The following is a 27,312-nucleotide window of genomic DNA, read 5'->3' as shown; positions in this document are numbered from 1 at the left end:
GGCAGAGAATTCCACAGATTCACCACTCTCTATGTAAAAAATGATTTTCTCATCTCGGTCCTAAAAGACTTCCCCCTTATCCTTAATTTGGGAATAATCTTCCTGCATCTAGCCTGTCCAACCCCTTAAGAATGTTGTAAGTTTCTATAAGATCTCCCCTCAATCTTCTAAATTCTAGCGAGTACAAGCCGCGTTTATCCAGTCTTGCCATCCCAGGAATCAGTCTGGTGAACCTTCTCTGTACTCCCTCTATGGCAAGAGAATGGAGATGAGGAGGAATTTCTTTGGCCAGAGGATGTGTGGAATTAATCTGTGGAATTAATTATGACAGTAGGCTCTGGCTGCCAAGTCATTGGGTGTTTTTATAGGAGGGATTGATCGGTTCTTGACTAGTTAGGGCATCAAAGGTTATGGGGGGAGGGGAGGCAAGACAATGGCGTTGAGAGGGAAAATAGATCAGCCATGATCGAATGCCATAGGAGACTTGATGGGCTGAATGGCCTAATTCTGCTCCTGTTTTATAAAGGACACTATTTATTCCAATTCTATTTTCTATAAGAGACATTTAATTAATGCACTAAGACATTTAATTAATGCAACAGCCTCCCATGAGACACCTTGTCAAATGCCTTGTGGAAATCACAAATATATCTACAGGTTCCCTTCTCCATACATTCCCTGATATATTTTCACAGAATTCAAGCAAAGTTTTCAAACATGGTTTACCTTTCATAAAAGCATGTTGACTGGGTTTAATTTTAGCTTTCACCAGCCATGTCCTCTTTGATTATTGACTGTAGCATGTTGCCAATAATGGATGCATCTACCCTTTCTACAAAGACCGCAACACCCCGGTCTCTTCAAAGACCATGTGTGCAATCGATGCAATGTGGAAAAATTATTCATAAGTTCTCTCACATGGAGTCATAGAGGGATACAGTGTGGAAACAGGCTCTTCGGCCCAACTTGCCCACACTGGCCAACATGTCCCAGCTACACTAGTCCCACCTACCCGCATTTGGTCTATATCCCTCCAAACCTGCCCTATCCATTAAATGTTGTGGTAGTCCCTGCCTCAACTATGTGTGAAAATGTTATCCATTAGATTCCTATTAAATCTTTTACCCTTCACCTTAAACCTATGTCCTCTGGTCCTCGATTCACCTACTCTGGGCAAGAGACCCTACCCGATCTATACCTCTCATGATTTTATACACCTCAACAAAAGATGATTAGTCCATTAATACAGTGAGAAAATGTGTATAATAAGAATAAGATGCATGCATTTCTTTGCTGAATTAATGGTCACTGCTGGCCCTTGTTGTGTGATGATTGTACTGGGTTACCTACCGTTCTGTAAATGCATGGATTCTGGAAGCCCCCTTGCTTGTTTCTGCTTTCTTTCTCATTAATATCATATTGTGCATGTAAACTTGATAAAATGTTGTGTCTGCTGTTTTTCTCTCACCAGATGTATAGACGCTTGGTTTGAAGTCCATAGGTCATGCCCTGAGCACCCATCAGATTAAACACTCAACTGAACCAAATGAGCTGTTGCTTTAAGGTAATGCCTTTGTCTCCTCTCTTTACAAGATGTTCCATATCTCCAGATGGCCTCCAATGTCTACATTGACTTTTTCCTGCCTGATTAATGCTTTATTGGGACATTTCACTTGGAGTTATCAGAGGGTTTTTTTAAGGGAATCATGACAATTTTTAAATGATACATTGATCTGTCTATTTTGTCCGTGAGTTTAATCTTCTTCTTTTGTACGGCGTGCACAGCCTAAAGTTGTAGATCAACTTGTTCTATTTAATCTCTTTGTTTGTGCATGTCGGGCTGATTGCATTAGTTGAAACAGGGTAGACCACGTGAAGGTTGCAATCGCCCACCACGTGAGTATAATAGGATGCTTCTTTAACTAATAGCTCTCTCTCTCCCCATCCCCCCACTCGCAACAAGGGCAGAGTCCCCCTAGTCCTCACCTTTCACCCCACTAGCCGTCACATACAACAAGTTGTCCTGCGTCAGTTTCGCCACCTCCAACGTGACCCCACCATTCGCCACATCTTCCCATCTCCCCCCATGTCTGCTTTTCACAAAGACTGCTCCCTCCGTAACTCCCTTGTCAATTCTTCCCTTCCCTCCCGTACCACCCCCTCCTCGGGCACTTTCCCTTGCAACCGCAAGAGATGCTACACTTGTCTCTTTACTTCCCCCCTCGACTCCATTCAAGGACCCAAGCAGTCGTTCCGGGTGCGACAGTGGTTTACCTGCATCTCCTCCAACCTCATCTATTGCATCCGCTGCTCTAGATGTCAGCAGATCTACATCGGTGAGACCAAGCGTAGGCTTGGCGATCGTTTCGCCCAACACCTCCCCTCGGTCCGCATTAACCAACCTGATCTCCCGGTGGCTCAGCATCTCAACTCCCCCTCCCATTCCGTATCCGACCTCTCTGTCCTGGACCTCCTCCATGGCCAGAGCGAGCACCACCGGAAATTGGAGGAACAGCACCTCATATTCCGCTTGGGAAGTCTGCATCCTGGGGGCATGAACATTGAATTCTCCCAATTCTGTTAGCCCTTGCTGTCTCCTCCCCTTCCTATCTCTCCATCAGCCCTCGGGCTCCTCCTCCTCCTTTTTCCTTTCTTCTCCCCGCTCCCCCCCACCCCCCATGAGTCTGAAGAAGTGTTTCGGCCCAATACGTTGCCTATTTCCTTCGCTCCATAGATGCTGCTGCACCCGCTGAGTTTCTCCAGCATTTTTTGTGCTTCTTTAACTAATAGCTCTCATTCATACTCAATTTACGAAATGAATTTATCTGTAAATGTAAATGTTTCACACTGGAAATAAGTTTATATATGGTATAATCTAAATTAACGTATAGGTAATGCAAATACTTTAGGAGAGGGTATGCAGACAATGTACCTTTTCAGTTATTTTTCAGGATCTGCACATTGCAAATAGCACCAGCATTTACAGTCCATCTCTAATTGGTGTTAAGAAGGGTTATAAAATGTTTTCAATATGATTGCTTGAGTACAATTGCTTTAGCTGTTGCCAGTTACCAGGGAAGAGATGATTTGAGTCCCATATTTTTGGATGAAGCATTTGCTGCTGCGTATATTTCTATCCTGACCTGCTATTTTCACTCAATGCATTTGATGTTATTGTCCTGGTAAATCTTGTTTACTTAAGGGCCTGGCAGGGTAAGGAGTCGTGGAGGTATACAGCATAGAAACAGGATCTTTAGCCTACATATATAAGGTGACTATCGATGCTAATCCCATATACCAGCACCAGGTCCATAACCTATCTGAGTTGGAGATTTAAGTGTTCCTTCAGGTACTTCCTAAATGTTGTACAGTACATGCCTCCACTTTCTCAGGCAACACATTCCAGATTTGAACCTGTGTAGGAAGGAATTGCAGATGCTGGTTTACACTGAAGATAAACACAAAATGCTGGAGTAACTCAGCGGGACAGGCACCTGTTATTGCTCTGTGAAACCTACCGGCTGATAATAGACAATAGACAATAGGTGCAGGAGTAGGCCATTCAGCCCTTCGAGCCAGCACCACCATTCAATCTGATCATGGCTGATCATCCCCAATTAGTACCCCGTTCCTGCCTTCTCCCCATATCTCCTGACTCCGCTATTTTTAAGAGCCCTATCTAGCTTTCTCTTCAAAGCATCCAGCGAACCTACCTCCATTGCCCTCTGAGGCAGAGAATTCCACAGACTCACCACTCTCTGTGAAAAAAAGTGTTTCCTCGTCTCCGTTCTAAATGGCTTACTCCTTATTCTTAAACTGTGGCCCCTGGTTCGGGACGCCCCCAACATTGGGTACATGTTTCCTGCCTCTAGCGTGTCCAAGCCCTTAACAATAGAAACATAGAAACATAGAAAATAGGTGCAGGAGTAGGCCATTCGGCCCTTCGAGCCTGCACCGCCATTCAATATGATCATGGCTGATCATCCAACTCAGTATCCTGTACCTGCCTTCTCTCCATACCCCCTGATCCCTTTAGCCACAAGGGCCACATCTAACTCCCTCTTAAATATAGCCAATGAACTGGCCTCAACTACCTTCTGTGGCAGAGAATTCCACAGATTCACCACTCTGTGTAAATAATGATTTTCTCATCTCGGTCCTAAAATACTTCCCTCTTATCTTTAAACTGTGACCCCTAGTTCTGGACTTCCCCAACATCGGGAATAATCTTCCTGCATCTAGCCTGTCCAACCCCTTAAGAATTTTGTAAGTTTCTATAAGATCCCCCCTCAATGTTCTAAATTCTAGCGTGTACAAGCCGAGTCTATCCAGTCTTTCTTCATATGAAAGTCCTGCCATCCCAGGAATCAGTCTGGTGAACCTTCTCTGCACTCCCTCTATGGCAAGAATGTCTTTCCTCAGATTAGGAGACCAAAACTGTACGGAATACTCCAGGTGTGGTCTCACCAAGACCCGGTACAACTGCAGTAGAACCTCCCTGCTCTTATACTCAAATCCTTTTGCTATGAATGCTAACATACCATATGCTTTCTTCACTGCCTGCTGCACCTGCATACCAACTATCAATGACTGGTGTACCATTACACCTAGGTCTCGTTGCATCTCTCCTTTTCCTAATCGGCCACCATTCAGATAATAGTCTACTTTCCTGTTTTTGCCACCAAAGTGGATAACCTCACATTTATCCACATTATACTGCATCTGCCATGCATTTGCCCACTCACCCAGCCTATCCAAGTCACCTTGCAGCCTCCTAGCATCCTCCTCACAGCTAACACTGCCCCCCAGCTTCGTGTCATCCGCAAACTTGAAGATGTTGCATTCAATTCCCTCGTCCAAATCATTAATATATATTGTAAATAGCTGGGGTCCCAGCACTGAGCCTTGCGGTACCCCACTAGTCACTGCCTGCCATTCTGAAAAGGACCCGTTTACTCCTACTCTATGCTTCCTGTTTGCCAGCCAGTTCTCTATCCACATCAATACGGAACTCCCAATACCATGTGCTTTAAGTTTGTATACTAATCTCTTATGTGGGACCTTGTCGAAAGCCTTCTGAAAGTCCAGATATAACACATACACTGGTTCTCCCTTATCCACTCTACTAGTTACATCCTCGAAAAACTCTATAAGATTCGTCAGACATGATTTACCTTTCATAAATCCATGCTGACTTTGTCCAATGAATTCACCACTTTCCAAATGTGCTGCTATCCCATCTTTAATAACTGACTCCAGAATTTTCCCCACCACCGATGTTAGACTAACTGGTCTGTAATTCCCCGTTTTCTCTCTCCCTCCCTTTTTAAAAAGTGGGGTTACATTAGCTACCCTCCAGTCCTCAGGAACTACTACAGAATCTAAAGAGTTTTGAAAAATTATCACTAATGCATCCACTATTTCTGCGGCTACTTCCTTAAGTACTCTGGGATGCAACATCTGGCCCTGGGGATTTATCGGCCTTTAATCCATTCAATTTACCTAACACCACTTCCCGGCTAACCTGGATTTCACTCAGTTCCTCCATCTCATTTAACCCCCGGTCCCTTGCTATTTCCGGCAGATTATTTATGTCTTCCTTAGTGAAGACAGACCAAAGTAGTTATTCAAATTGTCTGCCATGTCCTTGTTCCCCATGATCAATTCGCCTGTTTCTGACTGCAAGGGATCTACATTTGTTTTAACTAATCTTTTCCTCTTCACATATCTATAAAAACTTTTGAAGTCAGTTTTTATGTTCCCAGCCAGTTTTCTTTCATAATCTATTTTCCCTGCCCTAATTAAGCCTTTTGTCCTCCTCTGCTGGACTCTGAATTTCTCCCAGTCCTCTGGTAGGCTGCTTTTTCTGGCTAATTTGTACGCTTCATCTTTTGTTTTGATACTATCCCTGATTTCCCTTGTTATCCACGGATGCACTACCTTCCCTGATATATTCTTTTGCCAAACTGGGATGAACAATTGGTGTAGTTCATCCATGCAGTCTTTAAATGCCTTTCATTGCATATCTACCGTCAACCCTTTAAGAATCAATTGCCAGTCTATCTTGGCCAATTCACGTCTCATACCCTCAAAGTCACCTCTCAATCCCTGATCAATATTGTTTGTAGTTCAAGACAAGCTGCCTTACTCTCAACACCACCACCAATTTTCATGCCATGTGTAAGCTTACCTCTTCCATTCACATCAAACCGCATTTAAGTGATGAATATGTGATGAAACTCCTTGAAAATAACTTGTTTTCCATTGTTTTCACTTCAAATTCTAACAAAAAAATGTTACAAAATATGAAATGTTTCATCTTGTCCTCGAGCCATTTAGGTTGGAGTTGTGGGTGTGAAGTATATTGGACCCAGTCAGATTTATTATGTCAGTGCAGTATAAAACCGCTGGCAGTGGGACAGTATTTTGAATAGACAACATCTGGCTTTATAGATCTTTTACATAACAGGAATTCATTCATCACACAATGCTTTTCCTGCTAACTGATTATTATTCAAAAATAAAACACAAAGTGCTGGAGTAAATCAGCGGGTCAGGCAGCTTCTGTGGAGAAAATTGATAGATCACTTATTATTCAATTAGGCAACGTTCATGTAGTTTCCTCTCCTTCGGGGGCGGCACAGTGGTGGATTAGATCCTGACTACAGGAGCTGCCTGTATGGAGTTTGTACGTCCTCTCTGTGACCACGTGGGTTTACTCCGGGTGCTCTGGTTTCCTCCCACATTCCAAAGACAGGCAGGGTTATAGATTAATTGGCTTCTGTAAATTATCCCAAGTGTGCATGATGGAACTAGTCTATGGGTCGGAGTGGATTTGGTGGGGCATAGGGCTTATTTCCACACAGTAAACTAAACTAAACTTCATTAAGATCTCCAAGGAACTTAAGTGGGGGGCTTCCATCGACTCCACAGTAAAAAAGGCACAACAGAGGATGTACTTCCTGCGGCAGCTGTGGAAGCACAATCTGCCACAGGCAATGATGGTCCAATTCTACATGGCCATCGTAGAGTCTATTCTCACCTTCTCCATCATGGTCTGGTTTGGTTCAGCCACCAAGCACGACACCTGGAGGCTGCAGCGAATCGTCCGATCAGCAGAGAAGATTATTGGCGGCAACCTTCCCTCCATTGATGAACTGTACACTGCAAGGGCCAGGAAGCGAGCGGGCAAGATCACTTCTGACCCCTCACACCCTGGCCACAAACTCTTTGAATCACTTCCCTCTGGAAGGCGACTCCGGATTGTCAAAGCTGCCACAGCCAGACATAAAAACAATTTTTATCCACGAGTAGTTGCTCTACTCAGCAACCAAAAATCTGTAGCCTCCATTTGATCTGGTATTTTGTTGGTTCACATGCTTGATCAATGGTGTTTTATCATTAATGTTATATTATTATTAATGTTTAGTGTTTTCAGAGTCATTCGTAACTGTCACTGTATGTCATGTTGTTACTTGTGGGCGGAGCACCAAGGCAAATTCCTTGTATGTGAATACTTGGCCAATAATCTTACTTACTTACTTACTTATTAAGATGGAACTGCATTCAAGGATATATTTTTTCTTACAACGTACAGGAAGACTAGGCATATATGTAAGGAAGAAAGGGTAGTAAGTTATCTGGATAGGGTTAGATAAAGAACATTTGTATAATGTTCATATGAATGATAAATACAGAATTAATAAATTGGGCTGACTGGCTCTTTCTATACTTTAGTTTAGAGATACAGCATGGAAAGAGTGCCCTTCAGCCCACCGAGTCCTCGTGCACCAGCGATCCCTGCACATTAATGCTATCATACACACACTAAGGATAATTTTACATTGATACCAAGCCAATTAACTTACAAACCTGTACGTCTTTGGAGTGTGGGAAGAAACCGAAAATCTCGGAGAAAACCCACGCAGGTCACTGGGAGTACAAACTCCGTACAGACAAGCACCCATAGTCGGGATCGAACATGGGTCTCTGCCTCTGTAACTCTACCACTGCACCACTTTCTCTATGTTGAATGTTTGGTGTTCAATGGCTGTCCAATTCATTGTTGTTGCTCTGTCACCAGGTTTCTTCGGACACTTCTGTAAATGGAACAAACTGTTCCCATACACAGAGGCTGCAACTGAATTCCTAAATGGTGAGGAAATGCTTCAGAGTGCGATGATCATTGCTGCTTCCCTGGATTGCTGAATGAGGAAAACTTACCTTCTGTCCTTTAAACACGACGGCTACAGATTCAGTGATGCCACATCTCTCATCTCTTCTTTGGAATACGTTTCGATATGCCTGTTGGTGGGCTCTCTTGACATTTGGACAATGTGTGCCATAATTATGTGAAGGACACACAACAGTTAAACAAATTTTCTTTTAGTACACAGCCGATTTTTAATTGTCTGGTCAATAGTTTGTGCCTTTGACATTTTTTAAATCAATTTATTATTAATTGTTTTCTGTACATTTATTTGCACTAATTGCGCTGCCATTGTCATTTGTAAGCGATATGTGAATGATCTTTTAAATAAGACTGAGTAGGGTGAGCAGAATCATAGGATGGAACTGGACTTCCCACCCATCACACATGTACACTCAAAGCAACTTCACTGAAGGTGCCAACGAGCAAAGGAGTTCCTGTCCAGTTATTAGACACTTGAAAATGCTACAAATATTCAGGATGTTTTAAGCTGAAAATGTGAGGGTGCAGTTTAATGGCACTTTGTCCTTTCACTCGTAAATGGGAATAGTGTCAGAATGAATCATGTTTTCTCGACCAGAAATTATGGTTTACCATAATCCAATGGAAAAGCCAATGTATTCCTGGAGCTCTGGACCTCTTTCATAATGGACGGCCTTCCGAATACAGAGTGGTATGATGGGATTATCTATATCCACTGGATCTAGGTTTCTGATGCAACTTAGAATGAACAGATCGAATCTTCTCTCTGCTGGTATTGTAATGCCAATGCATCAGCGTCAGGAACATTCGACTTGGCACCTGATCAACGAGGACTCACAATGGGACATTGACTGCTTCTGGGCACTCTTTCTCGGAGATGGATCCAGGAGAAAATGCTGAAGCTACGACAGGATAGCAAAAGTCTGCTTCCGTGGCCGGGGTTGAGGCAGACTGTCGGGGAGGCTGCTTCACAAGATATGAACACTCACTCGAAACTGAGTGAAAAAAGTAGAACGGTGGTCCAATGCTTTCTGTCTACTTGTCACAAAAGGATAAATGTATGCTTATATGTGTACCAGCAACTCTCCTCGGTGTCTAGTTACCAACAAGTCTTGTAGTAACAAACAAAAAAATGAACTGAGTTTTAATTGGTAGCAGCTAATGTTACAGAAACCTTGTAAACTTTGCTCCACTGTTAGGAGTGACCATAGCTCACCTCTGGGAGGAAGACGAGATGTTATTACAAAATTACAAATAAATCAACATTTTAAAAAAATCAATAAATTGTTAATATGTAAAAAACAAAATCTATTTACTCCGTGCCTGTTTTGTCCAAAGATGGTTAATACAAAAATACAGAATGTTGTTCTGAAGTTTTTTTGTGTTTTTTTAGTGCTCAGCAGTCAGTGTGTTTGTAGAAAAAACGATTTAAATCCAAAAACCAACTGGTCAATAAAATGAACAAATTCCAAGCAGAGGGCTCCTAAATGAATTGTCGAATTAAAGGAGTGTGTATTTGTGTGGTGCATTTCACCGACTTTGCTTTACAGGCAAGGTGGTACTTGGTAATAACTGTGATAATAATCTTATTGTAAAGAAGGGAAATGTAATAATGCACAGTTAGCACAGCAATGTCCTAATAATCAGGCTGGTCTGTTTTGTTAAATGACATTGATTACTGAGTATTGGAGTTAGGTTTCTGGACCAATATCGTAAAGTCAGGATCTGGGGACATAAGTTTGAATCTCGTCATGATAATCTGGCTCCAAGAATGGTAACTGTGAAATATTGGATGTTCATAATATAACACATTTTGTTCACCAAAGTCTTACATGGAAGGAAATATCCTGCTATGATTTGATCAGGCTGACAAGTGACTCCCAACTTGATCAAAATTGCTCTCTGAAATATCCTGCGTAGGAAAGAACTGCAGATGCTGGTTTAAATCGAAGGTAGACACAAAATGCTGGAGTAACTCAGCAGGACAGGCAGCATCTCTGGAGAGAAGGAATGGGTGACGTTTCGGGTCGAGACCCTTCTTCAGACTGATGTCAGGGGAGGAGGCGGGACAAAGATAGAATGTAGTCGGAGACAGTAAGCTCGGTGGGAGAACTGGGAAGTAGGAGGGGATAGAGAGGGAAAGCAAGGGCTATTTGAAGTTAGAGAAGTCAATGTTCATACCGATGGGGTGTAAACTACCCAAGCAAAATATGAGGTGCTGTTCCTCCAATTTGCGCTGGGCCTCAGTCTAACAATGGAGGAGGCCCAGGACAGAAAGGTCAGTGTGGGAATGGGAGGGATTGAAGTGCTGAGCCACTGGAAGATCAGGTAGGTTAAGACCAGCTGAGCTGAGGTGTATAGAGAAGCGATCGCCGAACCTGTGCTTGTTCTCGCCGATGTAGAGAAGTTGACACCTGGAACAGCGGATACAGTAGATGAGGTTGGAGGAGGTGCAGGTGAACCTCTGCCTCACCTGGAAAAACTGTTTGGGTCCTTGGATGGAGTAGAGGGGGGGAGATGTTGCATCTCCTGCGGTTGCAGGGGAAAGTACCTGGGGAAGGGGTGGTTTGGCTGGGAAGGAATGAGTTGACCAGGGAGTTTCAGAGAGAACGGTCTCTGCTGAAAGCAGAAAGATGGGCCAGTAGTGGGATCCCGTTGGAGGTGGCAAAAATGTTGGAGGATTATATGCTGTATGCGACGGCTGATGGGGTGGAAGGTGAGGACCAGGGGGACAGTGTCCATGTTACGAATGGGGGGAGGGGGAGCAAGAGCTGAGCTGTGGGATATCGAGGAGACCCTGGCGAGAGAACATAAAAACTGACTGCACTGGCAGGGAACATAAAAACCGACTGCAAAAGTTTTTATAGATATGTGAAGAGGAAAAGACTAGTTAAAACAAATGTAGGTCCCTTGCAGTCAGAAACAGGTGAATTGATTAGATTAGATTAGATATAATTTATTAGATAGAGATTAGATAAAATAGTAGATTAGATTAGATTAGATATAATTTATTGCCACACAGCCAGGCTGGTGGAAATTTGGGTTGTCTGCAGCGATACAATAATAAAGAACACACAACCACAATAAAACTGTAACACAAACATCCACCACAGCATTCATCACTGTGGTGGAAGGCACAAAATTTGGCCAGTCCTCCTCCATTTCCCCCCCCGTGGTCAGGACCAGAGTCCAGAGTCAGTCCAGGATCGGCTCTTCCTCACTGGAGACCGCGGCTTTAAGTTGTTGTAGGCCGCAGGCCGGCGGTCAAGATTTAAAGTCCCCGCCGCAGCCAGAAGCACCGTAGACTGCAGGGCCGGCGGTCGAAGCTCCCCTCCAGGGGTGATGGTAAGTCCATGCCGGACCCGCGGTAGAAGTCGGCCGCGGGCCGGCAGTGATGGCTTCTTCTTCCCCCGGGTCCCCAACGTGAGATCCCGGGCTGTAGACGCCGCACCAGCTGGAGCTCTGCAGACCGCGACTTCAGGCCACGACTTCAGGCTGCCGGCTGCCCCGGGCCAGCGAAACGGAGCGCTCCCCTCCAGCGAGGGCTCACCCGCTCCACGCCGCTGAAGCCCCGGGCGCGTTTCCGGGAAAGGCCGCGTCGATCCTTGATGTTAGGCCACGGGGGAGGCGACCTGGAAAAACTCGCCTCTCCGTGGAGGAGGCGACCGAAGCGGTTTCCCCCTTACCCCCCCACACCACCCCCCACATAAAACACACAAAGAAACATTAAATACGGACTTAATACAGATCATGGGGAACAAGGACATGGCAGACCAATTGAATAACTACTTTGGTTCTGTCATCACTAAGGAAGACATAAATAATCTGCCGTAAATAGCAAGGGTAAATGAGATGGAGGAACTGAGTGAAATCCAGGTTATCCGGGAAGTGGTGTTAGGTAAATTGAATGGATTAAAGGCCGATAAATCCCCAGGGCCAGATAAGTTGCATCCCAGAGTACTTAAGGAAGTAGCCGCAGAAATAGTGGATGCATTAATGATAATTTTTCAAAACTCTTTAGATTCTGGAGTAGTTCCTGAGGATTGGAGGGTAGCTAATGTAACCACACTTTTTAAAAAGGGAGGGAGAGAGAAAACGGGGAATTACAGACCAGTTAGTCTAACATCGGTGGTGGGGAAAATTCTAGAGTCAGTTATTAAAGATGAGATAGCAGCACATTTGGAAAGTGGTGAATTCATTGGACAAAGTCAGCATGGATTTATGAAAGGTAAATCATGTCTGACGAATCTTATAGAATTTTTCGAGGATGTACCTAGTAGCGTGGATAAGGGAGAACCAGTGGATGTGTTATATCTGGACTTTCAGAAGGCTTTTGACAAGGTCCCACATAAGAGATTAGTATACAAACTTAAAGCACACGATATTGGGGGTTCAGTATTGATGTGGATAGAGAACTGGCTGGCAGACAGGAAGCAAAGAGTAGGAGTAAACGGGACCTTTTCACAACGGCAGGCAGTGACTAGTGGGGTACCACAAGGCTCAGTGCTGGGACCCCAGCTATTTACAATATATATTAATGATCTGGATGAGGGAATTGAATGCAAAATCTCCAAGTTTGCGGATGACACGAAGCTGGGGGGCAGTGTTAGCTGTGAGGAGGATGCTAGGAGGCTGCAAGGTGACTTGGATAGGTTGGGTGAGTGGGCAAATGCATGGCAGATGCAGTATAATGTGGATAAATGTGAGGTTATCCACTTTGGTGGAAAAAACAGGAAAGTAGACTATTATCTGAATGGTGGCCGATTAGGAAAAGGGGAGATGCAACGAGACCTGGGTGTCATGGTACACCAGTCATTGAAAGTAGGCATGCAGGTGCAGCAGGCAGTGAAGAAAGCAAATGGTATGTTAGCATTCATAGCAAAAGGATTTGAGTATAAGAGCAGGGAGGTTCTACTGCAGTTGTACAGGGTCTTGGTGAGACCACACCTGGAGTATAGCATACAGTTTTGGTCTCCTAATCTGAGGAAAGACATTCTTGCCATAGAGGGAGTACAGAGAAGGTTCACCAGACTGATTCCTGGGATGTCAGGACTTTCATATGAAGAAAGACTGGATAGACTCGGCTTGTACACGCTAGAATTCAGAAGATTGAGGGGGGATCTTATAGAAACTTACAAAATTCTTAAGGGGTTGGACAGGCTAGATGCAGGAAGATTATTCCCGATGTTGGGGAAGTCCAGAACTAGGAGTCACAGTTTAAGGATAAGAGGGAAGTCTTTTAGGACCGAGATGAGAAAATCATTTTTTACACAGAGTGGTGAATCTGTGGAATCCTCAGTCACAGAAGGTAGTTGAGGCCAGTTCATTGGCTATATTTAAGAGGGAGTTAGATGTGGCCCTTGTGGCTAAAGGGATCAGGGGGTATGGAGAGAAGGCAGGTACAGGATACTGAGTTGGATGATCAGCCATGATCATATCGAATGGTGGTGCAGGCTCGAAGGGCCGAATGGCCTACTCCTGCACCTATTTTTTATGTTTCTATGAGAGCCTCATCTATCACAGAAGAGGAGAATCCCTGTTTCCTAAAGAATGGGGACATCTCCGATGCCCTGGTATGAAACACCTCATCCTGGGCACAGATGGAGGAGTTGGGAGTAGGGGATAGAGTCTTTACAGGAAGCAGGGTGGGAAGAAATGTAGATATGGGAGTCGGTATGATTGTAGTAGGTCTGAAATATCCTCATATGCTGGTCAGTTCAAGGGCGGCAGGAAATTAGGTTTAGTTCAGAGATACAGCATGGAAACAAGCCCTTTGCCCCACCGAATCCGCAGCCATCTCTGCACATCGACACTGTCCTACACACACAAGGGACAGTTTTATATTTATACCAAGCCAATTAACCTACAAACCTGCACGTCTTTGGAGTGTGGGAGGAATTCGCAGATCTCGGAGAAAACCCACGCGGTCACAGGGAGAATGCACAAACTCCGTACAGACAACACCAGTAGTTGGGATCGAACTCGGGCCTTTGGCGCTGTAAGTGCAGCAACTCTACCGCTGTGCCAGCACTCCGCCCGTGGTCAGTAACTGCAGGGGCCTGCCACTGGCATCCCCAGCCCATTAATGATTAGATTTCAATGACGTGGGTCAGTCCACATTCATTCTAAAGTATGTTTAGTGTGGGAGTAGGGGAGGAGCTGAATGATACACAATCAGCACCAATCTCCAGCAGTAGCTGTGCAGGTGGCCAACAAAAGGTTCATCAGAAGATTTATTTTAGGTTGCAGCACGGCCGACCACAGATCACCTTGTGTCCGGCTGGATGGATACGTTCCAATCATATATCAGTAATCAAATATTGGGGGAGAGACTGTGCCAGACCTGCCCACATCCTTCAATGGCTAGGAAGGAAACGCAGATGCTGGTTTACACCGAAGGTAGACACAAAATGCTGGAGTAACTCAACGGGTCAGGCAGCATCTCTGGAGACAAGGTCAGGACCCTTCTTCAGACTGAGAGTCGGAAGTGGGAATCTAGAGGTATGAAAAGGCTCAGAAATCCGAGTTGGCACCGATGATTTCTCTCTAATTTCAAGTAACCGCTGCATTCCCTCTTTCTCCATCCATCCCCCACCCTAGTCGTCCTGCTTGTTCCACTGTTTACATCCAGATATCCCTTCATTATATCCTCTTCCACAACCAACAATGGACCATTGTGGGCTTCACCTTTCTCTCATCATCAGTGCCGGCTCTTGATTTGTTCTGAACCCTTACATACCTCTATTTCCATCTCCCCTGACTCTGTCTGAAGAAGGGTATGGACCTGAAACTTCACCTATTCCTATTCTCTAGAGATGCTGCCTGATCTGCAGCAGTAACTTCAGCTTTTTATGTCCACCCTCCAATGTCTGGTCAGCTCAAAAAATGGTTTCATCTATAATTTTCGGGAGACCGTTTGGATTCTTGCAAACAATGTCAGTGCAGCAAACCAAAGTCAAGAAAGGAGAAATCAATCTGAGCAAACTCCTCGTGACCTGATGGATGACAGGAATCACACGCTGCTCCGCTACAGAGTGTCGATATGCAGCAGGGATCTGGCTTCAAATGGCAATACTGCCTGCATGAGAGTAATGCCCCTGTCCCACTTAGGAAACATGCGATGCTAGTTAAAGGTTGCGATACTAGTTGAAGGTGGTTGCCGGAGGTTGCAGGTAGTGGAAGGTCTTACCTTCCACTACCTGCAACCTCCGGCAACCACCTGCAACCTCCAGCAACCACCTTCAACTAGCATCGCAACCGGCTTCTCCTAAAAAATTACTGATTTTAAAATCGGCAACCTATTTTTGGTTGCGGCGAGTTTTGAATTTCTTTAAATAATCGCCGGAACATAGAAGAAGCGGAAACCACTTTCGACCATTAGGGAGACTGACAAAAACCTCTGGGAACCGCACGGAAACCTTGGATGGGGCGCAAAGTCTCCAGAGGTTTCCGTTCAGGTTTCCTAGGTGGGACAGGGGCATACAGATTGTTAAATCAGACCATGCGTCCATTCTTGCTGGAGTCTCAGGCCATGGGTCAAACCTGTACCTTATCCTTGCTTTGAAGTCATGTGCAGGAATATACATGAGAAGACTATGGCCTCAACCCATTCATTGAAAATACTTCCTGAGATTCCAAATAGGTTCCTGTGGCAGAAGCTTTAGGTAAGCAAAGCATACAAATTTAATCTATCAGGAATTTGTTTTAAATACATCAAATGTTATGGAATAAGTATGGATCAAGCAGTGCATGTGCAAAGAGAAACAGAGTTAATATATTGTCAACGACCATTCATTAGAATTTTTTACTGGAAGGTTATTAACCCTATGTTTCATTACACACCATAGCTTCTTCTTCTTGCTATGGCGTGCACATCCTAAAGTTGTAGGACGACTTGTTCTATTTGATCTTATTTGATTGTGCACACTAGGTTGATTGCATTCGTCGAAAACAGGGCGGACCACGTGAAGGTTGCAATCTCCCACCCCACACCATTGCTGCCTCATCTGTTTAGTACTTCCAGCATTTTCATATTTCCAGTACTAAATGTACTTTGCCTTTGAATGTTGTGAATTGAAATGTACAATCTGGGAATAGACACAAAAAGCTGGAGTAACTCTGTGGGACAGGCAGCATCTCTGGATAGAAGGAATTGGGTGACGTTTCGGGTCGAGACCCTTCTTCAATCTGAGAAGATGGCAGAAGTAGATACAAAGATCAATTTTGGGGATACAATTATAGCTAGAGACTATTTGAATGAAATATTCAAAGAATGATCTGTTGGCATGGTGAATGAAATGGCCTCTTATTATGCCGTCTCATTCAAAAGTTTTATTGCATGATGAATTGGTGATTAAATTATAGTGCAGTTAAATAGCTGTAGGTTACCAACCTGAATAGACATTCAGTATGATTTCTTGGACTTAATCTACTTACATCCTGTACTGTGCAAGTATGTACATATTAGCATAGTAAAGTATTATCATCATGGTATTCATTATTTAGTATCCTTGATCTAAAATAATTAAAATACTATTTTAAATGTTAAAAATATGTACAATAGTAATGAAATTGATTTATTATTATTATTTTTATAAAATAATTGACATAAAACCAATATATAGTTTTAGAGTACAAAGCGACAACTGGCAACTTGGTAGTACAGTACAATAATGTTATTTGATGTGCAGGAACTGTAAATCTGGAATTACATTGAATTGAAATTTCTTGTGTTAGTTTTAGCTTGAGAGACACAACTTGGGAACAGGCCCTTCGATCCACCGAGTCCATGCTGACCAGCGATCTCCCATACAGCAGTTCTATCCTACACACTAGGGACAGTTACATTTGTATGTTTTTTTGAGGATGTAACAAGTAGAACGGATAAGGGAGAGCCAGTGGAGGTGGTGTATCTGGAATTTCAAAAAGCCCTTGACAAGGTCCCACACAAGAGATTAATGTGCAAAATTAGAGCACATGGGATTGGGGGTAGGGTATTGGCATAGTTGGAGAACTGGTTGGCAGACAGGAAGCAAAGAGTAGGAATAACGGGGTCCTTGGCAGGCATTGACTAGTGCGGTGCCGCAAGGGTCGGTGCTGGGACCCCGGTTATTTACAATATATATTAATGATTTAGACGAGGGAATTAAATGTGACATCTCCAAGTTTGCAGATGACACAAAGCTGGGTGGCAGTGTGAGCTGCGATGAGGATACTATGAGGCTGCAGGGTGACGGATAGGTTCGGTGAGTGGGCAGAAGTATAGCAGATGCAGTATAATGTGGATAAATGGTGGTAAGAATAGGAAGGCAGATTAGGAGAAGGGGAGGTGTAACAAGACCTGGGTGTGACATAGACATAGACATAGAAACTAGGTGCAGGAGGAGGCCATTCGGCCCTTTGAGCCAGCACCGGCATTCATTGTGATCATTGCCCTATCAATAAACCGTGCCTGCATTCTCCCCATATCCCATGATTCCACTAGCCCCTAGAGCTCTAACTAACTTGTACATCACTCACTGAAAGTAAGCATTGGTACAGCAGGCAATGAACAAAGCGAATGGCATGATACAAGATTCATTTATTTGTCACATGTGCCAGTTGGCACAGTGCAATGTTATCACCATACAGCCATACAATAAAAATAAAGAACACAACACACGATAGAATTCAACATAAAACATCCCCACACAGCAGAATCAATAGTTTCCCACTGTGAGGGAAGGCACCAAAGTCAGTCTCTTCCTGTAATGTTCCCCAATGTTCACCCGTGGTAGGGGCCTCCCTGAGGCCTCCGCAGTCGCTGCTACGGGCGGCCCGCTGTTCAGGCCCGCTCGCCGGGGTGATGTAAGTCCCCGGTCCCCGGCAGGAAAGGCCGCTCCGATCCAGTGGTAGGCCGCGAGGAGGGGGGGCGAAGACGCGACTCGGAGAAATAGTCGCGTCCCCGCCAGGAAGCGACTGGGAAACAGTTTCCCCCTTACCCTGCATTCCATCCCCCACATAGAAAAGTTAATTTCCCCCCAAAACAGACTTTAAACTGACTAAAAATTAAAAAAATGATTGAAAGGCGCCAATGCGGCACTCCCAGTGGCCTTCATTGCGAGAGGATTTGAGTTTAGGAGCAAGGAGGTCCTACTGCAGTTGTACAGGGCCCTGGTGAGACCGCACCTGGAGTATTGTGTGCAAGTTTGCTCTCTTAATTTGAGGAAGGACATTCTTAGTGTCTTCACTAAGGAAGACACAAACAATCTCCCTGATGTATTAGGGGCCAGAGGATCTAGGGTGACAGAGGAACTGAAGGAAATTCACATTAGGCAGGAAATGGTGTTGAGTAGACTGATGGGACTGATAAATCCCCAGGGCCTGATGGGCTGCATCCCAGGGTATTTAATCCCAGGGGGATATGGGGAGAAGGCAGGAACGGGGTACTGATTGGGGATAATCAGCCGTGATCATATTGAACGGCGGCGCTGGCTCGAAGGGCCAAATGGCCTCCTCCTGCACCTATTGTCTATTGTCTATTAAGGAAGTGGCTCTAGAAATCGTGGATGCATTGATGATCATTTTCCAATGTTCTATAGATTCAGGATCAGTCACTGTGGATTGGAGGGTAGCTAATGTTATCCCACTTTTTAAGAAAGGCGGGAGAGGGAAAACAGGGAATTTAATTATAGACCAGTTAGCCTGACATCGGTGGTGGGGAAGATGCTGGAAACATTAGCAAGTTTGCAGATGTCACAAAGCTGGGTGGCAGTGTGAACTGTGAGGAGGATGCTATGAGGATGCAGGGTGACTTGGACAGGTTGGGTGAGTGGGCAGATGCATGACAGATGCAGTTTAACGTGGATAAATGTGAGGTTATCCACTTTGGTGGCAAATACAGGCAGACAGATTATTATCTGAATGGTGTCAAGTTGGTAAAGGGGAAGTATAAAGAGATCTTGGGGTCCTTGTTCATCAGTAACTGAAAGTAAGCATGCAGGTTGTGAAGAAAGCGAATGGCATGTTGGCCTTCATAACAAGAGGAGTTGAGTATAGGAGCAAAGAGGTAATTCTGCAGTTGTATAGAGCCCTAGTGAGACCACACCTGGAGAATTGTGTGCAGTTTCTTGCTATTGAGGGAGTGCAGAGTAGGTTTACAAGGTTAATTCCCGGGATGGCGGGACTGTCATATGTTCATAGAATGGAGCGGCTAGGCTTGTATACTCTGGAATTTAGAACGATGAGAGGGGATCTTATTGAAACATATAAGATTATTAAGGGTTTGGACATGCTAGAGGCAGGAAACATGTTCCCGATGTTGAGGGAGTCCAGAACTAGGGGCTACAGTTTAAGAATAAAGGGTAAGCCATTTAGAACGGAGATGAGGAAAAACATTTTCACACAGAGGGTTGTGAATCTGTGGAATTGTCTGCCTCAGAAGGCAGTGGAGGCCAATTCTCTGGATGCTTTCAAGAGAGAGTTAGTTAGGGCTCTTAAAGATAGCGGAGTCAGGGGATATGGCGAGAAGGCAGGAACGGGGTACTGATTGCGGATGATCAGCCATGATCATATTCAATGGTGGTGCTGGCCCGAAGGGCAGAATGACCTATTTCTGCACCTATTGTTTATTGTCTGTTGTCTATTGACATTCTTGGTATTGAGGGAGTGCAGCGTGGGTTCACCAGGTTAATTCCCGGCATGGCAGGACTGACATGATGAAAGAGTGGGTCGACTGGGCTTGTATTCGCTGGAATTTAGAAGGATGAGAGGCTATCTTATAGAAACATAAAGTTCCCAGAGGATTGGACAGGGTAGATGCAGGAAAAATGTTTCCCATGTTGGGGGAATCCTACAAGGTTAATTCACGGGATGGCGGGACTGTCATATGCTGAGAGAATGGAGCAGCTGGGCTTGTACACTCTGGAGTTTAGAAGGATGAGAGGATATCTCATTGAAACATATAAGATTGTTTAAGACTTGGACACGCTAAAGGCAGGAAACATGTTCCCGATGTTGGGGGAGTCCAGAACCAGGGGTCACAGTATAAGAATAAGGAGTAAGCCATTTAGAACGGACACTTTTTCTCACAGAGAATAGTGAGTCTGTGGAATTCTCTGCCTCAGAGGGCGGTGGAGGCCGGTTCTCTGGATGCTTTCAAGAGAGAGCTAGATAGGGCTCTTAAAAGTAGCGGAGTCAGGGGATATGGGGAGAAGGCAGGAACGGGGTATGAGGATGATCAGCCATGATCATATTGAATGGCGGTGCTGGCTCAAAGGGCCGAATGGCCTACTCCTGCACCTATGTTCTATGTTTCTATGTCTAACCTACAAACTTGCATGTCTTTGCACCATAGGAGGAAAACATAGCTCCCAGAGAAAGCCCACATTGACACATGGAGAATGTTCCAAATCCATACAGGCAGCACGTGTAGTCAGGATCGAACCCGGGTCTCTGGTGCTGTAAGACAACCAATACTACCGCTGTGCTTCTGTGCCGACCTAATTAAAAAGCTTCAGAATATCAGTATCCGAGTAAATATGAAAATGGCAGTTATTAGCTGATTCCCAGCAACTCCAAAGTACTATGAAAACATTTATAATATGTTGGACGCTTAAGGGCCTGTCCCACCAGCATGCGACTGCATGCGGCAAGCGCAACCTAACGTGGTCGCTTGAGCCGTACGGCCTCACGGGGCCGGTCCCACTTCGATCGCCGGAGCCGTATGGAGTTGTGCGGAGCTGGTCCCGACATCGCGCGGGGCTCCGAAAAACTGAGTGTTCAAAAATTCCGTGCGGCAACGGCCTGCAGCGTATCAACGCCGTACGCAGCGCCTTGACGCCGTACGTCACGCGCGAACTTCCTGCGGACTTCGCTCGAATTTCACGTCACTCACTCGACCTCCGCACGGCCCCCGCTTCCGGTTTAGTCACAGTCGCCGTATGCAGGCGCATGCTGGTGGGACAGGCCCTGTACGGGGATAACTCGGCCTCCGCGCGGCCCCCGCTTCCGGTTTGGTCGCGCTTGCCACATGCAGTCGCATGCTCGTGGGACAGGCCCTTTAGCCTTCCTAAACAGGGAACTATTTCATCTGTCAACATTCTGCTGGCAGGAGAAATTTTGTTAGTACCTATCTCAACACGGAGCTCTCTCTGGCATATTTGCTGTGGTACATCTTTGATCTCAAACAGGCGCTCATCTCAAAATGGGTCATGGATATAAAACCCAGAATATAACGCATCAGATCATGCTTGAAAACACTGAAGAACGTCAAAATTGCATTACTACGAGAACAGGATCATCAAGAACATTTTACATTTCATAAGCGTTGTCCTGCATGTGGCAATGGACAACATTCAGCAGTCAATTGGCACAGTAAGGACTACAAAATCATGTTACTGTTAAATATTTTCCACCTCATCTCTGATATAACTGAAAAGGCAGAAGGGGGCCTTGGTTACACTGTGAAATAAAGGATAATATGTCCTGCTAAGCAGCCTTCCTTCCTGACCATTTCAATTATATGCTGAGATTTCTGGAATTGTGTTTGAAGCATTGAGCTTTTGATGCAGAGGTGAGAATATTGCCAACCGAGTCAATTGGTCTCCATGGTGTTTTGAATACGGTCTCTAGATGATGATGCGTTTATCTTTCACAAAGTGCTGGATATCATCTGGCAGAATTTGATTATCTGTTAGACTAGAAAGTAAAGAGCAGAACATTATAGAATGGTTAACATTTTTCTCATAAATCAAAAACTTAAATAGATTTTTTAAATAAGAATTGTGTCTATTGTTTAGACATAGAAACATAGAAAATAGTTGCAAGAGGAGGCCATTCGGCCCTTCGAGCCAGCACCACCATTCATTGTGATCATGGCTGATCGTCCCCTATCAATAACCCGTGCCTGCCTTCTCCCCATATCCCTTGACTCCACTAGCTCAATCTAACTCTCTCTTAAATACAGCTAGTGGAGTCAAGGGATATGGGTCTAACTAGCTCTAGTTAGCTCTATCTAACTCTCTCTTAAATCCATCCAGTGATTTGGCCTCCACTGCCCTCTGTGGCAGGGAATTCCACAAATTCACAACTCTCTGGGTGAAAAAGTTTTTTCTCACAGTCTTAAATGACCTCCCCTTTATTCTAAGACTGTGGCCCCTGGTTCTGGACTCGCCCAACATTGGGAACATTTTTCCTGCATCTAGCTTGTCCAGTCCTTTTATAATTTTATATGTTTCTATAAGAACCCCCTCATCCTTCTAAACATCCATGGAAACTGACCCTTCGGCCCACAGAGTCCATGATCACCCTAGTTCTATATTATCCCACTTTCTCATCCTTTCCTTACGCACAAGGGCAATTTACAGCAGCCAATTAACCTGCAAACCCGCGAGTCTTTGGGATGTGGGAGGGAATCGGAGGAGGTAGAAGAAACCCACACAGTCACAGGGAGAACATATAAACTCCAGGCAGGCAGCACTCAAGATTAGGATAGAACCCATGTCTCTAGAGCAGTTCTACCAGCTGCGCCACTGTGCTATTGTATGACTCCATTTGATGCGATTATCTCAAATATTGCCGTATTCATCATAAAACAATTTCTACATAATATAAAGTGGTTAACTGTGGGTGCACAATTCCAAGACTGACACTCGGAGGATCCCAACTTTAGTCACTTGAAAATGCCAAGCACCCAAATGGATTTGCCACTTTTCATTTCACTGCACACCTCGTATGTGTATGTGACGAATAAACTTGACTTGACTTGACTTGGATTTATTTTTCAAACTGTCCTCACCATTTAGGTGGATGTAATGAGAATTTGGAACATTTTTCATCTTTTTGAGTGGCGAAAATGAAATCACATACTTATAATATCCAAAGTGCAATACAATTTAGTGATGGATGATCTATTTATGTCCTCTCAAATTTGCATCTCCTCCAAGTCCAATGACAGTGGATTCAGGAGATCACTGGTGCCTGTCGTGACTAATTGAATCCAGTTCACTGGCAGCTTACACTGGCAATGACAGTCTTGCACTGATTATTTACAAACCTTCCTGTAGGCATCAAGTCTAATCTTTGCTGATCTTGATCTACAGATTTAGTCATCTTGATCATCCTGTGCTAACTTCAGCAGTGAAAAGGACATGGAAGCTAGTGCACTCAGGAAAAACACCAGTGATGTTCTGAAACATTATTGTCATTAGAGATCCTGGCAGAAACATAGAAACATAGAAAATAGGTGCAGGAGTAGGCTATTCGACCCTTCGAGCCTTCAATATGATCATGGCTGATCAACTCAGTATCCTGTACCTGCCTTCTCTCCATACCTCCTGATCCCTCTAGCCACAAGGGCCACATCTAACTCCCTCTTAAAGGGCTTTCTCATTGTGCGACCTGAAGCAAGACCTAACAAGATTTAACATCGTGGGAACCTTCTGCGATAGCAGTACGGCATTCGTGGACCACCGAGGACCTCCGTGGCGCTAACGGCAGGTAGTCGTGTGACTTGGTAAGGTCGGGAGAAAATTCAAACATTTTTGAATTTCTCCAAGAGTGTCTTGAGCAGCGTTGCAACATTGTATGGACGCAGATGCCAGTGCGATATCCGTGCGATATCCGTAATGACACTTGCGAATACCGTGGGAACTCCTGCGAACGGTAAACCCGGAAGCTTGACAGAAGGGACATAAGGTGAGTAAAAGAGGTGGTCTCAATATCGCCAATGGACCATGTGTCCATCGAGGACGTCCCACCTAATTGTCATTGTTTGAGAATCTTTTTCACAGTAAGACTTGCAGAGATGCCTCTCAGAAAATCGCAAAGAAAGGGGTCAAAGAAAGTCGGAAAGTTTTTAGCCATGCAGGTAAATGAGGAGGAAACTCAGCAAGCGAGACAGGTGGAGAGGCAAGAGGAGATGCCAGAGATACCACTGCCTGTGGGCTCCTTGGAGCAGGGAGAGGGTGATCAGGGTGTATTTGAGATTGCCTCCCCAGTAGCTGTTGCCTCCCCAATATCCTCAGCAGACGAGAACATAAAGGTTAGATGGCAGAAGGTAAAGCCATATAACTTCAACAGGGAACAAGAGGGTGAACTGGTGGAGTGGTACCAATTCAATGAGATTCTCTATGACAAATCCAGAGAGGATTATAGAAATAGGGAGAGAAAGCGCAACCTGCTGGAGACGAAGGCTGCTGAGTATCCCCGGTGCTCGTGAGTAACTATAACAATATATTAGTTTATGTACAGGAGAACAATTTAATGTTATCCATGATTTTAAAACATACAATGCTACAGATGTAAAAGTGCTGTTTTTGCAGTCACCTTTAATTTATCTTATAAGTCTGTCTGTTCCCTGCAGCTGCAATGTAAAAGTAGTGGCAGACAGCTTTTACACCCTCTTCGTTTGAAGTGGGAATCATGCCTCTTAGAGCCATAAAATAAATTATGCATGAGGTCCCAAATTATTCTTTAACTCATTAAAGAGCTCGGGTGAAATTCTGACAAAGTTTTTGAATGCACTTTTATCCTCTTCGCACAGCACATTAAGCAGTTGCTCATATTGTCCTAATTGAGGTCTCCGTTGAAACATGGGCTTAACCCAGTGAGACTTCCTCTTAATTATCTTTTTAATTAATCTCACCCTTCTGCCTTCACGCAAGCGTTTTCGATGCACATGTTGCGCTAATGCATACAGCACGTCAATGAAAATAACAACCAGCCTGTACTCGAACCAACTTTGTATAGGCATGTCTGCAAATGAGACAATTCTACGAACGGAGGATATTTATATAGCGTGTGAAAAAAAAGTGACATTATTTGTGCCACGTGATTAACTACACTACAGTCCACGATGTTCATTCACGATTAACGGGAAAGATCGGGAGACGGACAAGTCAGTCGCACAAATGACAGAATTGCCGAGTACCGTGGGAACTCTTTATCGTGGGAACACTTTATCGTGCGGAACTCGTGCTGGACCACGACCACTTCACTCGGGTGACATCTTGCTTCAGGTCGCACCGTGAGAACTCGCCATTAAATATAGCCAATGAACTGGCCTCAACTACCTTCTGTGGCAGAGAGTTCCAGAGATTCACCACTCTCTGCGTGAAAAATGTTTTTCTCATCTCGGTTCTAAAGGATTTCCCCTCTATCCTTAAGCTGTAACCCCTTGTCCTGGACATCTCCAACATCGGGAACAATCTTCCTGCATCTAGCCTGTCCAATTCCTTAAGAATTTTGTACGTTTCTATAAGATCCCCCCTCAATCTCCTAAATTCTAGCGAGTACAATCCGAGTCTATCCAGTCTTTCTTTATAAGAAAGTCCTGACATCCCAGTAATCAGTCTGGTGAACCTTCTCTGCACTCCGTCTATGGCAATAATGTCCTTCCTCAGATTTGGAGACCAAAACTGTACGCAATACTCTAGGTGTGGTCTCACCAAGACCTTGTACAACTGCGGCAGAACCTCCCTGCTCCTATACTCAAATCCTTTTGCTATGAATGCCAACATACCATTCGCTTTCTTTACTGCCTGCTGCACCGGCATGCCTACATAAAGGTGAATAAGGTCTGAAGAAGGGTCTCGGCCCGAAACGTCACCCGGAGATGCTGCCTGTCCCATTGAGTTACTCCAGCTTCTTATGTCTATATTCAAGGTGAATAAAGCAGGTAACGCCAAGCTTGTGAGCCTTACATTAGTGGTAGGGAAGTTACTGGAGAGGTTTCTGAGAGATAGAATCTATCTTCATTTGGAAAGGTAAGGACTGATAAGGATAGTGAGCATGTGCAGTGTAGATTGTGTTGTTTTCAAGAAGTGACCAAGAGAACTGAGAAAAGCAGGGCAGTAGATGTTGCCTCTATGAACTTTAGCAAGGTCTTTGTAATGTTACTAGAAGGGCAATAGACATCCCATCTCCTTAGGTTCTCTCCGGAAGTATATCAGTTCCTCTAATGCTTATTGATGGAACAGACCTTGAAACAGATTTTTGATTTCTGAAGCAAAATAATTGCATTGGCTCCACTCAATTTCAAATTTCAAAGTGATTTTATTTATTTATTTTTAAAAGCTGTCTAGTCGTTTACTCGTGAAATGTGACAATGGAGAAGGAGGAAATAGGCTGTATATAGAAACCCTGAGCTTGGCTAATGTATCAGTTGTTAAGGTGTACATTGTGATCCATGATTATAAGATGTCAGGATGTCATCCTGGGATGTCAGGACTTTCATATGAAGAAAGACTGGATAGACTCGGCTTGTACTCGCTAGAATTTAGAAGATTGAGGGGGGATCTTATAGAAACTTACAAAATTCTTAAGGGGTTGGACAGGCTAGATGCAGGAAGATTGTTCCCGATGTTGGGGAAGTCCAGGACAAGGGGTTACAGCTTAAGGATAAGGGGGAAATCCTTTAGAACCGAGATGAGAAAAACATTTTTCATGCAGAGAGTGGTGAATCTCTGGAACTCTCTGCCACGGAAGGTAGTTGAGGCCAGTTCATTGGCTATATTTAAGAGTGAGTTAGATGTGGCCCTTGTGGCTAAAGGGATCAGGGGGTATGGAGAGAAGGCAGGTACAGGATACTGAGTTGGATGATCTACACTGCACAAAGCCATGCTCACTATCCCTATCAGTCCTTACCTTTCCAAATGAAGGGCCGAATGGCCTACTCCTGCACCTATTTTCTATGTTTCTATATCAGCTTCAATTCCTTGACTATGCTTTTAATTTCATAGCAACACAGGAATAGTTTAATAAAAAATGATTATGGCCCATTAACATTATCTCTTCACATTTAGTCATATGATAACCTAATAATAGAGCTGTTGACAGAAGTTTGAACGTCATGCATACGCAATAGATCTAAGAAAGATTAAAAACTGTGTTTGTTGTTTTGAGCAATGCAGGTTAAAAAGTTGCCTGTTGGTTGCAAACAGACAATGCGGATCAGTGTATCTGAAAGAAAACCAATTATACTTTGTACTTCCCTGGGAGAACAGTGTGAAGTAAATATACAACTCCTGCACATAACTCGGTAGGATCTGTCAACTGTCAGACTCTTAAACAGTCTGCGTTCAATATTCTGACTGCAGAAAGGATAGCATAATGTGTCTCAGTACACTAAACTGGGTGAAGGT

At 44.3% G+C, this 27,312-nt stretch overlaps 2 protein-coding genes across 3 annotated transcripts in view; one reads left to right on the top strand and one right to left on the bottom strand.

Annotated features, from left to right (window-relative positions):
- Positions 1-9,666, top strand: part of znrf2 (zinc and ring finger 2) — a 232,518-nt gene extending 222,852 nt beyond the window's left edge. The window contains exons 4-5 of one of the 2 annotated variants that reach the window (XM_033016838.1): positions 1,472-1,564; positions 8,081-9,666. In XM_033016838.1, coding sequence (XP_032872729.1) covers positions 1,472-1,529 — 58 coding nt within the window. In that variant the 3' untranslated portion in view covers positions 1,530-1,564; positions 8,081-9,666. The remainder of the gene's footprint in view (positions 1-1,471; positions 1,565-8,080) is intronic. The other variant, XM_033016833.1, reaches the window with a different exon arrangement.
- An 11,515-nt stretch (positions 9,667-21,181) lies between these two features.
- The window catches only part of LOC116970091 (nucleotide-binding oligomerization domain-containing protein 1-like), a 53,761-nt gene continuing 47,630 nt past the window's right edge, over positions 21,182-27,312 (bottom strand). Inside the window, exon 12 of the mRNA XM_033016823.1 lies at positions 21,182-21,868. Coding sequence (XP_032872714.1) covers positions 21,799-21,868 — 70 coding nt within the window. The 3' untranslated portion in view covers positions 21,182-21,798. The remainder of the gene's footprint in view (positions 21,869-27,312) is intronic.

The sequence above is a fragment of the Amblyraja radiata genome, chromosome 2 (assembly GCF_010909765.2).
Source record: "Amblyraja radiata isolate CabotCenter1 chromosome 2, sAmbRad1.1.pri, whole genome shotgun sequence".
NCBI classification, from domain to species: domain Eukaryota; kingdom Metazoa; phylum Chordata; class Chondrichthyes; order Rajiformes; family Rajidae; genus Amblyraja; species Amblyraja radiata.
The sequence above is the reverse complement of the archived record's forward strand: the minus strand, read 5'-3'. Positions and strand labels throughout refer to the sequence as shown.